Raw genomic sequence first — 12,157 nt, forward strand, 5'->3', positions numbered from 1 at the left:
TGAATAGTGTTGCCACCCACTCACCCGCCACGTCCTGTTTTGGTGATTTTTAAACTTTAATTTGATTTCTAGCACACAAACACACTTAGGCTACGAAGAAGGAAGCAAACAAGCGCGAATCGCTACTGTGAAATTCGAAGGCTCTGAAAGGACCAACAACAGCACACATCGCCCACACACACACATATTTATATGCTCTCACGTGTTGCTGCAGTGAAGGCACCCCGCACACACAACCGTCGCCGCGTGACCGGATCCAGCGGAGGGAGGAGGGAAGGAAGAGAGAGTGAGCGGCAGAGGCCCAACATGTCCCGGCACCTCTTTTATTCAGCGGTGCTGCTCCTCCTTGTCGTGATGATGTGCTGCGGCACAGGAGGTGTTCACGCGGAGGTGCAGCCATCTCAAACAAATTTTGAATGGAAGGACATCCCTGAGGATGCAACTGTGGAATTGTTGGGTGTTCCCGGCCTTTTGAAAGTGGGGAATGACGTATTTGCCGTTGCCGAGGCGCAGTGCAAGAAAGGTGAAGAAACCTTTACTGGCATTGCATCCCAACTTCTCACGGAAAGAAGGGATAACACACCGGAGAAAGTACTAAATAATCCCAAAGATGAGACAAAATTACTGGAGGAAAGCATTTCTGAAAAGGTGAAGAAAGTGGATGTGAGTCGACCAACAACAGTTGTGAAGGGAAGTGATATTTACATGCTTGTTGGAATCTACAGCAGCAAATGTGCCGTTACTGGTCAGGCCTCTGCTGCGGCTCAATGGGGACTTTTGCTAGTGAAAGGAAAGGTCAGTGTTGTGGACAGTAACAAAAGAGTCCATTGGAACGATATTGTGGATATTCCATGCATTTCTAATTTCCAACAAGAAGAACCTTTGACAGCACTGATTGGCAGCGGCGGATCGGGTGTTACGATGGAGGAAGATACGCTTGTGTTCCCAGTGGAAGGAACGAGGAAGCTAAAAAAGGAGGGAGACACAGAAAAGGATGGAAAGACCGTTTCGCTGATTATGTACTCTTCGGATAATAAGAACTGGAAGCTCTCGAAGGGGATGTCTGCCGATGGCTGCAGCGATCCCTCCGTCGTGGAGTGGGGGAAGGACAAAAAACTCATCATGATGACTGCGTGTGATGATGGCCGCCGCAGGGTGTACGAGTCCGGTGACAAGGGGGACTCGTGGACGGAGGCACTCGGGACACTCTCGCGCGTGTGGGGCAGCAAAAAGGAACGGATGAAACGTGTTGGGAGCGGGTTCATCACAGCGAAGATTGAGGACAGGAATGTGATGCTCGTCACTCTGCCGGTATATTCAAGTAAGGACGGAGAAGGCAGTGAAAAGGAAAAAGGTAAACTACATCTTTGGCTGACGGACAATACGCACATTGTTGATATTGGGCCGGTATCCGATGATGACGCTGCCGCCAGCTCCCTGTTGTACAAAGGCGGTAAAGATAAGGAGGAGGAGTTGATTGCACTGTACGAGAAGAAGGCCGAAGGGGAGAAACCATCACTCGGTATGGTCTCTGTGCGTCTGACTGCGCAGCTGGAGCGGGTGAAGGAGGTGCTGAAGACGTGGAAGGATGTAGACAGCCGTTTCTCCCAGCTGTGCACCACTTCACTTGCTCTGAAGGATCCCTCAGCTGACAATGCCTGCAGCGCTGATAAGATCACGGATGGGCTGGTTGGCTTTTTGTCCGGCAGTTTCTCTGGTGACACATGGAAGGACGAGTACCTCGGAGTGAACGCCACAGTAAATAAAGGAACGGAATTAACAGAGGCAACCGGGGCCGCAAAGGCGGAAGATGGCGTGAAGTTCCAGGGAGCGTGGGCGGAGTGGCCCGTTGGCAGGCAGGGGGAGAATCAGCTGTACCACTTTGCGAACTACAACTTCACTCTTGTGGCGACGGTGTCCATCGACAAGGTGCCGGAGGGAGATAACACTATTCCAGTGATGGGTGTGCATCTGGAGGGTAAAGACAAACTTATGGAGTTGTCGTACGACAGAGAAAAGAAGTGGCGGGTGCTTTGCAGTGACGGCAAGATCAAGAAGCTCAAAAGTACTTGGGAGACACGGACACAGTACCAAGTCGCCATTGTGCTACAGAAAGGCACCCATGGCACCGCGTACGTTGATGGTCAGCGTGTGTGTGGGGATGCGCAACGTAACTTAGATAATACGGAATTGAAAGGGATATCACACTTCTACATTGGAGGCGATGGAGGCGGCGCAAAGAACAAAGAAAGCCGAGAAGCCGTGCCTGTGACTGTGAAGAACGTCTTTCTGTACAACCGTCCGTTGACTTTTTCAGGTGGGAATGCCAATTTGGAAGAGGATGCCGATTCACCATCAGCGGAAGGTGCTTCTCCATCCGTGTCAGGGGATAAAAAAACGCCTCCTGCAGGTAAACCTTCTGAAGATCCAGTGGTGCAAGCGACCTCGCAGCAGCCTCAACAAGAAATTAAAGCAGAGCAAATGACAACGGTGGGAAAATCTGCCACTACACAAGACGTGCCGGCGAATACATCGCAGGGAAGTGTGGAGAAGGCGGCGGCTTCGAAGTCTCATGCCGTTGGAGAAGCAACGGGTGATGCTGGCACCATGCGTGGGAGCGGACTGCTGCCATCGCCGCTGCTTCTGTTGGGACTGTGGGGGTTTGCGGCTCTGTGAGGCGTGACTGGCTGCCGCGTGGAGCACTTGCGACCTCCCCAGCACGGAATTAATTCCAAGAACTAACTTCTTCCTTAAGATAATTTTTAATTTATTGCTTTCTGTTTGTAATTCATCTTTTTTTTTTTTTTGTTTTTTAATGTTTTAATTTTTTTTTTTTCATTTTTTCCTTCTCACTCCCCCATCCCTCCTCTTTTTGCTTTTGGGGCAATCACTGTGGACGTTTTTTTTCTTTTCTACTCTTCCCTCTTTCAATTGTCTCTTCTGCACTCTTCCTGTGAGGAGTGCCGTGTGTTTCCCGCCCAACTGCTCCACTCGCACACCCACCGACACGCTCATGACGACGGCCCTGTGCGCCTCGCCTGCTGCACGCATGAGGAGGGGCCGCGACGAACGGCGCGCTGAGGGAGCCGTGACGTGTGGGCGTGCGACGAGGGCCTGTGGGGCGGAGCACACATTTCTTTCCCTCTTGTTTTGTTTTTATTGCGGCCAGGGCGGGCAGACACCCGCAGCGCCACACACACACAGCCACGCCCTGCCGCCGTGTTTTTCTTTTGTTTTGTTTTGTTTTGTTTATTCGATGGATGTGGTTTGCCGCCACCGTGCGTGATTGTTGACGTTGGGGCCGTGCCGCATGTATCGCTGCCGTCCAGCTGTGCCTCTTGCTGTGTTGATGATGTGCCTCCCTGTGCTTCTCTTCTCTTCTGCTACTCCAGCACACACACACACACAAAGGTAGTTGCACAGTGCTCTGCAAGAATGCTCTTGGCGACGGCGGGACGCAAGCCAACGTTCCGTGCCGAGATGGCGAGGCCGCTGCGTGTGTGCCTGCTGTGGGAATCACGGTGCCATTGGATGGATGTGTGTGGGATGCCTTTTGCATTGAGTTTGTGGCCGGCTGACGCGGCTGCACGATGTCCGCCATGCGAGAAAGTGTTGCCTGCTCTTGGGGTCATTCTTCTTTTGCCTCTGTTTTTGCACTTCCGGTTGTGGGCGTTGCTCAGTGTGTGCTGACGCGTGACGGACGGTGCCACGATGGCCTCCTCCGGCGATGACAGTCGCTGTGCTCCTGGCACACATCCACACACAATTCCTTGTCTTTCTGTCGGTGCTGGACGCGTTGAAGGTCGATTACAGCCACACGGACACCCGCACGGTTGCTGCGCCGTAATTCCTCCAGCACTGCGATGCCGCCGGCTACACGACGTTGTGGTGCCACAAAAAGTACAAGGACAACAAGCTGCAGTGCATGACGGCCAACCTGATCCGCGTGTGGTTGCAGCGCATGGAGCACGTGCGCCAGTACGCGTTGGGCGCTGCGCTTCTGATTGGAGAGGAGAAGCGGCACGACATTGTGGCGCTGTGTGTTTTGTGGCGGCCGGGGCATGCCGGCGATTGTGAGGATGTGGAGGACACGGAGCTGTTAAACTGAGAGGAGGTGGCGGACGTTGCGGCGCAGCGTGAGCGCATGACGGACTGCCTGTGCTGGGAGGGCCCGACGATCCCGAGGCCTGTGCTGGAGGGTCTGAGGAAAGAGAGTAACAGTAATGGTGACTGTAGGGTGTGAGGAACGGTGCAGTGGTGAGGAGCGCTCCTCTTTTGCTTTGTTTTGGTTTTTGTTGAGCGGCGCCCATCTAATTGTTGTTGTGGTGGTGCGTGGCTCTTTTCGCTGGATTGGACGGTGCGTGGCTGTGTGACTTGTCTCTCTCTCCTTGCTTTGCGTTGACGGGGAGTTTGTTTGTGCTGAAGGCTACACGCAAGTGACAGGAGTGATGATGGCGATGATGATGACTGGCCGTGTGCTGCTGTTGGTGTGTGCCCTCTGCGTGCTGTGGTGCGGCGTTTCGGTGGTGATGGCGTCCAATGTTGGTGGTTTTGCTCTTCACGCAGACATCAGCGTTTTGTTTGGCCGGTGGTATTCCTTGATGATGAGAGATTGTGAAAGTACTTCAGCGTTCAAAAACGGCACGGTGAATGAGTCCGCAGTTGGAGAATGCAAACGTGAAGCGAAAAAGGCCCTTTGTGACTTTTTTTATGGTGACCATTCGGGTGAACATGACGCATCTCATTTGCACTCTATTTGTTTGCCGGATGTTGGCACCGGAGGGGCTGTTGATCAGCAGGCACAGGAGCAAATCTCCACGTTGCGTGAAACAGGAAAACCGGCACCTCCAACAACTCCACAGGGTCTATCAGAAGAATTGCCGGACCCACCACCAATACCGGCATTGGAGGGAACACCGGCATCTGCAGGAGCCTCTTCACAAGCACCACCCATCCAAGCATCAACGGAACCAACAGTAACCGCAAAACAAGCAGAGCCCAACACTGCGGGCTCGGTGCCGCCGACGCAGTCACAGGGAGGACCAGAGACAATGCGTCCACCTCAAGAACCTCCAAAATTATCCAGTATACCCGACACAGGTACCCAAAGGGATCCACCAACTGAGGATCGGGCGGAACAAACATTATCCCCAGCAAAAGCCAATGATAATTCCAACGATTACAATGAAGAGGACACTGCGGAGGAAAGCACCATTGATACTCCAGCATCAGGTGCTGTGCAGAAAGAAGGAAACGAAAGTGAAACACCGGGCAGCGGTTTGAAGAAAACAAAAACACCGCACACTACAGTTGAAGGAAGTAACACAGTAAAGCCTGGCGACGGTGAGAGCAGCCCCACGGGTCCTCCCGCCGGAGAGTCAGACGCTGCCACAACCACAACCACGAACAATCATGATCCGCGTAGCCTCAACAACAATGGCAACAATACATTCACAGAAGAAGTGGATCAGAAGGAAGCAACAAGAAAACCCAAAAACGCACCAGACAGCACTGACACTGCAGCAGCCAAGAGTGAGGCATCCGCAACAGCCATAAACATCTCCACTAACACAACAAAAAAAACAACCACCGGCGACAGCAGCACCGCTGTCTCCCACACCACCTTCCCTCTTTTGCTTCTTCTTGTTGCGTGTGCGGCTGCTGCTGCGGTGGTGGCCGCGTGAGAGTGAGTGAGAGAGAGCCGTGCACCGCCCGCACACACACTCGTCCTTCTCTCACTCTCTGTGTGTGTCCCCTTGCATGGACTCTCGCCCTCACCTCATCCCACAAAGCACACACATAATGTGCCCATTGTATATATGCATGCACACCCATGCAGGCCCGTTGGTGCTCTCTTTTGCACGACACGCACCGCTGCCGTCCTGCCTGGCTGCATGGGCGGAGCACCGTAACTGTTTCTGTTTTGTTTCCATTGCATTGAGTGGGCGACCTCTCTCTCTCTCCCTGTGTGTGTGTTTTGCTTTACGGGAGCAATGAGATTGTGTGCTGGTCGTCCCACGCTTCGGCTTTTTGTTTTGTTTTTTTCATTGTTTTACTTGTGTTGTGGTTGAGTGCACCGATTCTGCCTTTTTGATTTGCGGCATGCTTTGACTGCATATGACTGAATATTTCTTTTTGTTTTCACATCGTTTATCCTGCTGAGGAAGTGGCAGCTACTCGTATTCTTGTAAAGCCACCGCGTTTTTTCTTCCAAATAAGCCATGCGGCAGTTGATGCACGTCACCCCACACTTGACTGCAGCGGTTTTGGTGCTGCCTGTGATGATGCCTGCGACGCGATTGCCAGCGGGTGCTTCGTTGTCACTCTGGTGTATTCTTTTTTCCTTCACAATGTGGTGCGTACCGACGGTGCGTGGGCGTCTCTGGTGATAGTGAAGGACGTGCGCCTCAAAGCGCAGGAGATGCGTTGCAGGTGTAGCACGTCGTTTTAAATAGCCAATGGGCGTCTGTTCCTGTGAAGGCGACAACAACGGCCCGGATGGCAGCAGGAGGCACTGCGGCTTTGTTTTGTGTTGCACGGCGGCTTTATTTAACAGTGCATTTGATGTTAATTTTGTGGGACTTTTGTGGGAGAAGGCGGGAAGTTGAGGGCATGAGGACTGAATTCATTTGAGTGGCTGCGTTCCGTTGAATTGCGGCCAGTCGCGGCATTCTTTTTGGTGTTTGGCAGCCCGTCTCTTTTGTTTACTTCCCACTGCAGCACGTGGATAACACTGATCCGAATAACATTTGTTTGACCGCGTGTGAGCTGCTGCCGTGCGTGGTGCGTGGACTATGTGATTGTGTGGGGAGGTGCATTGGAGTGACGAATACTTCTGTTTGGCGTGTCGCGGTGTGTCGGAATGATGTTCGGATGACATGTGAAGGGTGTTGTTTGTGGTTTGTGTGTCTTCTCTGGTGGAGCCGACATGTGTGCGGGATTGTGGCATTGCTGGCTGACAGTTCCACGTCACTTTTCGGCATTCCTGGATGTGCTGAGGAATGACGGCTGGCGGCCAGCGTGTTGGTGCTGCTGGTGGGAATAAGTGCATCGGGAATGGGCCGTTTTCTCTTTTCCATGCTGGAGCCGATGGACTGGCATGAGGGCACCGGCTGCAGGCTGCCTGCCAGCACGTGTGAGCAGCGGATGCATGCACACACCGACGCCCATTGCAAGAGCGTGTGCGATCACAGTGGCCTTTTGTGGCGTGCTTTTGTGGGCGTCAACCCGTCGAAGAATGTGTGAAACAAACGGCTGACTGCACACGAGGAAAATAAGTGCGTGCACTGTGCCGTGTTTCAGCGTCGATGGCAGAGCAGGAGGAAGCCCGTGCTGGCAACTGAGATGTTTGCGTCGCGAGGGATGTCGGTGTTGACTTTGGATCGTCGAGGGTGAAGCGATTTTGCTGCTGCCCGTGTGTGTGGCCACTCCGGCAAAGGGCGGACACAAAAGGGAGGGATGCAGGCGCTGCGTGTGTGTGCAGGTGCCATGCAACAACGCCACAGCAAACGTGCTGCGACTCGGTGGCCCTTACATCGCTGTGGTCCTCACGAACAACCGAGGCACGGCCCACACCGATGCACTTAGTGGACGGAGTGAGGCATCTTTTGAGGCGCAGCAGGGAACAGGATGTGTTGACGCAGCCACGACGTGCATGGAGTGTCACGATGGCACAGTCAGCTGTGGCTGGTGGAATATTTATTTCTCGGAGGCAACAGAGAGAGAGAGAGAGCTGCTCCTGCTGTTGCTGGCGTCTTTGCTGCCTTTTGTGGCCTCCCATGCCGATTATTGTCTGTCCGCTGATCATGGGTGGTGTGCCTCCACTAGTGACGTCGTCTGCAGGCATTTCACAGCACCAGTGAAACACACATCACGTCGCATGCTTTGGCTGTGGATATGGTGTCGTGAATGCAGCCGGCATTATTTTGCCCGACTCCTTTTCACTGCTTTGCGACAAATAGATGCGTCCCCGCCCGAGTCATTCACTGCAGCACCCTGTGTTGTACTGCCAGCACAAGACTCTCCTCTTGTTGTATGACGCCTGGCTGACAGTCCAACACCACTGCGTTGGGACATGCAAGGATGTGGACTGCCGCTCACGGTGTTGGGCACCGCTGTTTGGATGCGGCGGCCACACGAGCGGATGTATTGTGGCACAATCAAATGCGTGAAATACGCGGAATCACAGCGGCTGCAATAATATCAGCGGTGTGGCACCACGGAATGTGTGTGAGGGAGTGATGCATGATGAATCACAGTGGGTGGCATGCGAGGGAAGTGCACCGCGACGGAGCGTCATCCCGCCCTCAGCCTGCAGGGGAATGTACGCCCACAAAATATATGGACGAGACACCACCAAACACACATGCCCTTCCATGCACCAATAAATAGGAGCGAAGGTGCGCTCTGGTGTGTGGGAGTCCACTCACATATTTTCATTTCCACCGCAATAAACGGTGAGGAATCAGGTGCCACAGCAACGAAAGGAAAACAAAAGCATGTATTGCAACACTTTACCAGCGGAAGGCAGGAACAACAGAAACCCAATTGTTGGCTGCACCAACACAAGCAACATTCACAAGAGGAAAGAAAAATTGTGCACCCTGCAGGAATCCCCAACACACGACCCAGGCATGAAGGTTTGCCCTCCGCAAAAACAACAACAAAAAAAGAACATATGCGGACATCGGCCAACATTAAACAGAAACACAAATAAATGGTTGCTTGCTTTATTCCATTCCTTACGCCCATATTTTTTTGGTTGTGCTGCTGCTGCGGTGGTGGCCGGGCCTGCATGAAGTGGTGTGCGTCGGATATGAACGAAGGCCAAACACAACTGAATTATTTTGTGATGAATATTGGCTGCACTTCCCGTGGACCAACAATCCACGTGGTGTGCGGGGATCTCCTTTTTTATTGTTACTTTGCTTTTGTGTTGCTGTGTGCGCTGCACCTCCTCTTGTGTGTGTGCGTACCCTCCGTGAGGAGTGCCGACACGACGGACCGCTCTCGCCGTGTGTACATGCGGTGGAGCCTTGTGTGCCGCTCCTGTTTGCTTCTCCCTCTTCCATCTGTGTGTTGGTGTTGCGGCAGGGCTGTGTGTGTGTCTGTGTGTCTGCTGCCGTGGATTGGAATGTGTGTCGTGCGTGGTGTGCGGCGTACGGTGCATGCCTGGCTGCTGCCCTCTCATGTGGTGTGCCCTCTGTGTGTGTGTCTGCCGCACCTCTCGTCTCCCCTGTTGCTCTCCATGTCCCTCACTGTGCAGATCAGCTCCACACCACTGAACGACCACACTCACGATGATGACGACGTGCCGTCTGCTGTGCGCCCTGTTGGTGCTCGCCCTGTGCTGCCGCCCGTCCGTGTGCGGGACAGCAAATGATATTCAATTGTCAAAAAAATCCAGTATGCCGCCCACACCACCAAAGAATCCTGAGGGTAAACCCGATGACGGTCAGGATTCAGTGGAAAAACCCGTTTCGACACAGCGACCAGGTAAGGTCATTGTGGGAGTGGAACCAGTTGTGTCGTCTACTAAGCAGGGAGTTACAAGTGCGTCTGATCAGTCAGGGAAAGATGGTGAGAACACCAATCTGATAGGTTCAAAGGTTAATTCCGGTAATTCGGTGGTACGTAATTCAGAAAATAATACGGAATTGTCAGAACCTAATGAAGAGGTTAAGTTACAGATACCAAATACAACTACGACCACTACGACAAAGGCACCCACTACAACTACGACTACGACCACTACGACCACCACTGCGCCAGAGGCACCAAGTACTACAACCACAGAGGCGCCAACCACGACGACCACCCGCGCACCGTCGCGTCTTCGCAGGATCGACGGCAGCCTCAGCAGCTCTGCGTGGGTGTGTGCCCCGCTGCTGCTCGCCGCATCCGCGCTGGCGTACACCACTCTGTGCTGAAGAAATGTGCGTGCTGTGCGTGACAGCACTCAAAGCCACGGGGACATGTGTACGTCTACTTTGGTCCGATTTATAAAGTAAGAGTAATTATGATGATTGTTTTTTTGCTTTGCTTGCTTCTGCTGCTCTGCTGTGTGCTCCGCGTTGTGCCCCACATTCGTCATGTTGAACGCATCCCAGACACACTCGTATGCATGCGCACTGGAGCCCTGGTTAGTTTTTTTAATTATTGTTTTTTTATTGCTTTTTAAACTTCTGGTTTGCGGGGCGGTGTGCGAGCTCTGCAATCGTACTGATTCCATCTGTCTCATGGTGTGTGCGCTGCTGCAGCTGGGGTGCTGCCATTTGTTACTGGATGGGCTGCTAGTGTTTTTTACTGTGCATTGTTTTTTGCTGCCTTCACTCTGCGTTGACGAGGAGTTAGTTTGTGCTGAAGGCTACACGCAAGTGACAGGAGTGATGGCGATGATGATGACTGGCCGTGTGCTGCTGGTGTGTGCCCTCTGCGTGCTGTGGTGCAGTGCCGGCTGTAGGTGTGACGAGGAGGAGGATACGGCACTTGTTGGGGATTTACCTGCTAATTCTGAGAGTGGTTCTGGAGGTCCCGAAAAAGACACCGATCATACGGTGCCTGGTGGAGCGGAAAACCCTTCTGCACAGCAATCACAGCTGAATAAGGTTAGGGGTTCGCCACCCGGGATATCGTCATTGGAAGCTCCCTCAGAGGTTGAATCAAAAAAAAGGCAGACGCAATCCGACCCCGAACATACGGATTTACTGTCACCTTCAAAATCATCGGGAGAACAGCGGCAAGATGGAACACCCGAACGTGCACCGGGAAGACCGGAGACTTCACCCAATCAGGAGGACAATAAGGATGTATCAATTGTAAATCAACAGAATATTGATCCGCCATCTCCTTCAGGTAACGACGATGTCGTCAGCCATAATAGTGGGGAGCGCACAGAAGATACTCCGAGCAGTACTGAAATTATTGATGCTGCACCGTCAGAAGAAGTAGAAAAACGTGAAAATGTCATTCCTTCCTTGGAACAACCTCGGGGAACTTCCACAGCCGCACCGGCCATTACCACTCAAACAAGTTCCACGACACCGACTGACGTTGGTGAGAGCAACACCGTCAAAATGAGTGAGGCATCACCCAAATCAACAGGAACTAGTCAAACAGATCATACGACGACAAAGATTGCCAACAGTGACGGCAGCACCGCGGTCTCCCACACCACCTCCCCTCTTTTGCTTCTCCTTCTTGTGTGTGCTTCTGCGGCTGCGGTGGTGGCCGCGTGAGAGTGAGTGAGAGAGAGCCGTGCACCGCCCGCACACACACTCGTCCTTCTCTCTCTCTCTGTGTGTCCCCTTGCATGGACTCTCGCCCTCACCTCATCCCACGAAGCACACACATAATGTGCCCATTGTATATATTGCATGCACACCCATGCAGGCCTGTTGGTGCTCTCTTTTGCACGACACGCACCGCTGCCGTCCTGCCTGGCTGCATGGGCGGAGCACCGTAACTGTTTCTGTTTTGTTTCCATTGCATTGAGTGGGCGACCTCTCTCTCTCTCTCTCCCTGTGTGTGTGTTTTGCTTTACGGGAGCAATGAGAGTGTGTGCGCTGGTCGTCCCACGCTTCGGTTTTATTTTTCTGTTTTGTTCTTTTCATTGTTTTACTTGTGTTGTGGTTGAGAGCACCGATTCTGCTTTTTTGATTTGCGGCATGCTTTGACTGCATATGACTGAATATTTCTTTTTGTTTTCACATCGTTTATCCTGCTGAGGAAGTGGAAAATACTCGTATTCTTGTAAAGCCACCGCGTTTTTTCTTCCAAATAAGCCATGCGGCAGTTGATGCACGTCACCCCACAGTTGACTGCAGCGGTTTTGGTGCTGCCTGTGATGATGCCTGCGACGCGATTGCCAGCGGGTGCTTCGTTGTCACTCTGGTGTATTCTTTTTTCCTTTACAATGTGGTGCATACCGACGGTGCGTGGGCGTCTCTGGTGATAGTGAAGGACGTGCGCCTCAAAGCGCAGGAGATGCGTTGCAGGTGTAGCACGTCGTTTTAAATAGCCAATGGGGCGTCTGTTCCTGTGAAGGCGACAACAACGGCCCGGATGGCAGCAGGAGGCACTGCGGCTTTGTTTTGTGTTGCACGGCACCTTTATTTAACAGTGCATTTGATGTTAATTTTGTGGGACTTTTGTGGGA

The 12,157-nt window shown here is 52.7% G+C and overlaps 4 protein-coding genes and 1 pseudogene across 4 annotated transcripts, besides 10 other annotated features; all 5 read left to right on the plus strand.

The window, feature by feature from the left end:
• Positions 1-107: part of a sequence feature (areas not merged during assembly with more than two copies in the genome that could not be assigned to a particular haplotype) that runs on past the window's edge.
• Positions 108-891: a sequence feature (haploid, Esmeraldo-like haplotype).
• On the plus strand, positions 193-2,676 carry Tc00.1047053511599.80 (trans-sialidase, putative; the record flags this gene model as incomplete). Its single annotated transcript, XM_809806.1, has 1 exon — positions 193-2,676. One exon carries the CDS (start codon positions 193-195, stop codon positions 2,674-2,676), a length of 2,484 nt encoding a protein of 827 aa, XP_814899.1.
• Positions 892-1,390: a sequence feature (areas merged during assembly that could not be assigned to a particular haplotype. This can correspond to areas where the two haplotypes were merged or to regions with more than two copies in the genome that were merged during assembly.).
• Positions 1,391-2,186: a sequence feature (areas not merged during assembly with more than two copies in the genome that could not be assigned to a particular haplotype).
• Positions 2,187-2,941: a sequence feature (haploid, Esmeraldo-like haplotype).
• Positions 2,794-2,844: a sequence feature (T-rich).
• Positions 2,942-10,204: a sequence feature (areas not merged during assembly with more than two copies in the genome that could not be assigned to a particular haplotype).
• Positions 3,224-3,251: a microsatellite.
• Positions 3,787-4,215, plus strand: Tc00.1047053511599.85 (annotated as a pseudogene).
• Tc00.1047053511599.90 (mucin-associated surface protein (MASP), putative) lies at positions 4,449-5,684 on the plus strand (the record flags this gene model as incomplete). Its single annotated transcript, XM_809807.1, has 1 exon — positions 4,449-5,684. One exon carries the CDS (start codon positions 4,449-4,451, stop codon positions 5,682-5,684), a length of 1,236 nt encoding a protein of 411 aa, XP_814900.1.
• Positions 9,300-9,929, plus strand: Tc00.1047053511599.110 (mucin TcMUCII, putative; the record flags this gene model as incomplete). The annotated part of the gene is made up of 1 exon (XM_809808.1): positions 9,300-9,929. The coding sequence occupies one exon, from the start codon at positions 9,300-9,302 to the stop codon at positions 9,927-9,929; it is 630 nt and encodes a 209-aa protein (XP_814901.1).
• Positions 9,699-9,817: a microsatellite.
• Positions 10,205-12,157: a sequence feature (heterozygous, Esmeraldo-like haplotype).
• On the plus strand, positions 10,389-11,237 carry Tc00.1047053511599.120 (mucin-associated surface protein (MASP), putative; the record flags this gene model as incomplete). The annotated part of the gene is made up of 1 exon (XM_809809.1): positions 10,389-11,237. The coding sequence occupies one exon, from the start codon at positions 10,389-10,391 to the stop codon at positions 11,235-11,237; it is 849 nt and encodes a 282-aa protein (XP_814902.1).

Source organism: Trypanosoma cruzi, genomic scaffold, assembly GCF_000209065.1.
Source record: "Trypanosoma cruzi strain CL Brener 1047053517145 genomic scaffold, whole genome shotgun sequence".
NCBI lineage: Eukaryota > Euglenozoa > Kinetoplastea > Trypanosomatida > Trypanosomatidae > Trypanosoma > Trypanosoma cruzi.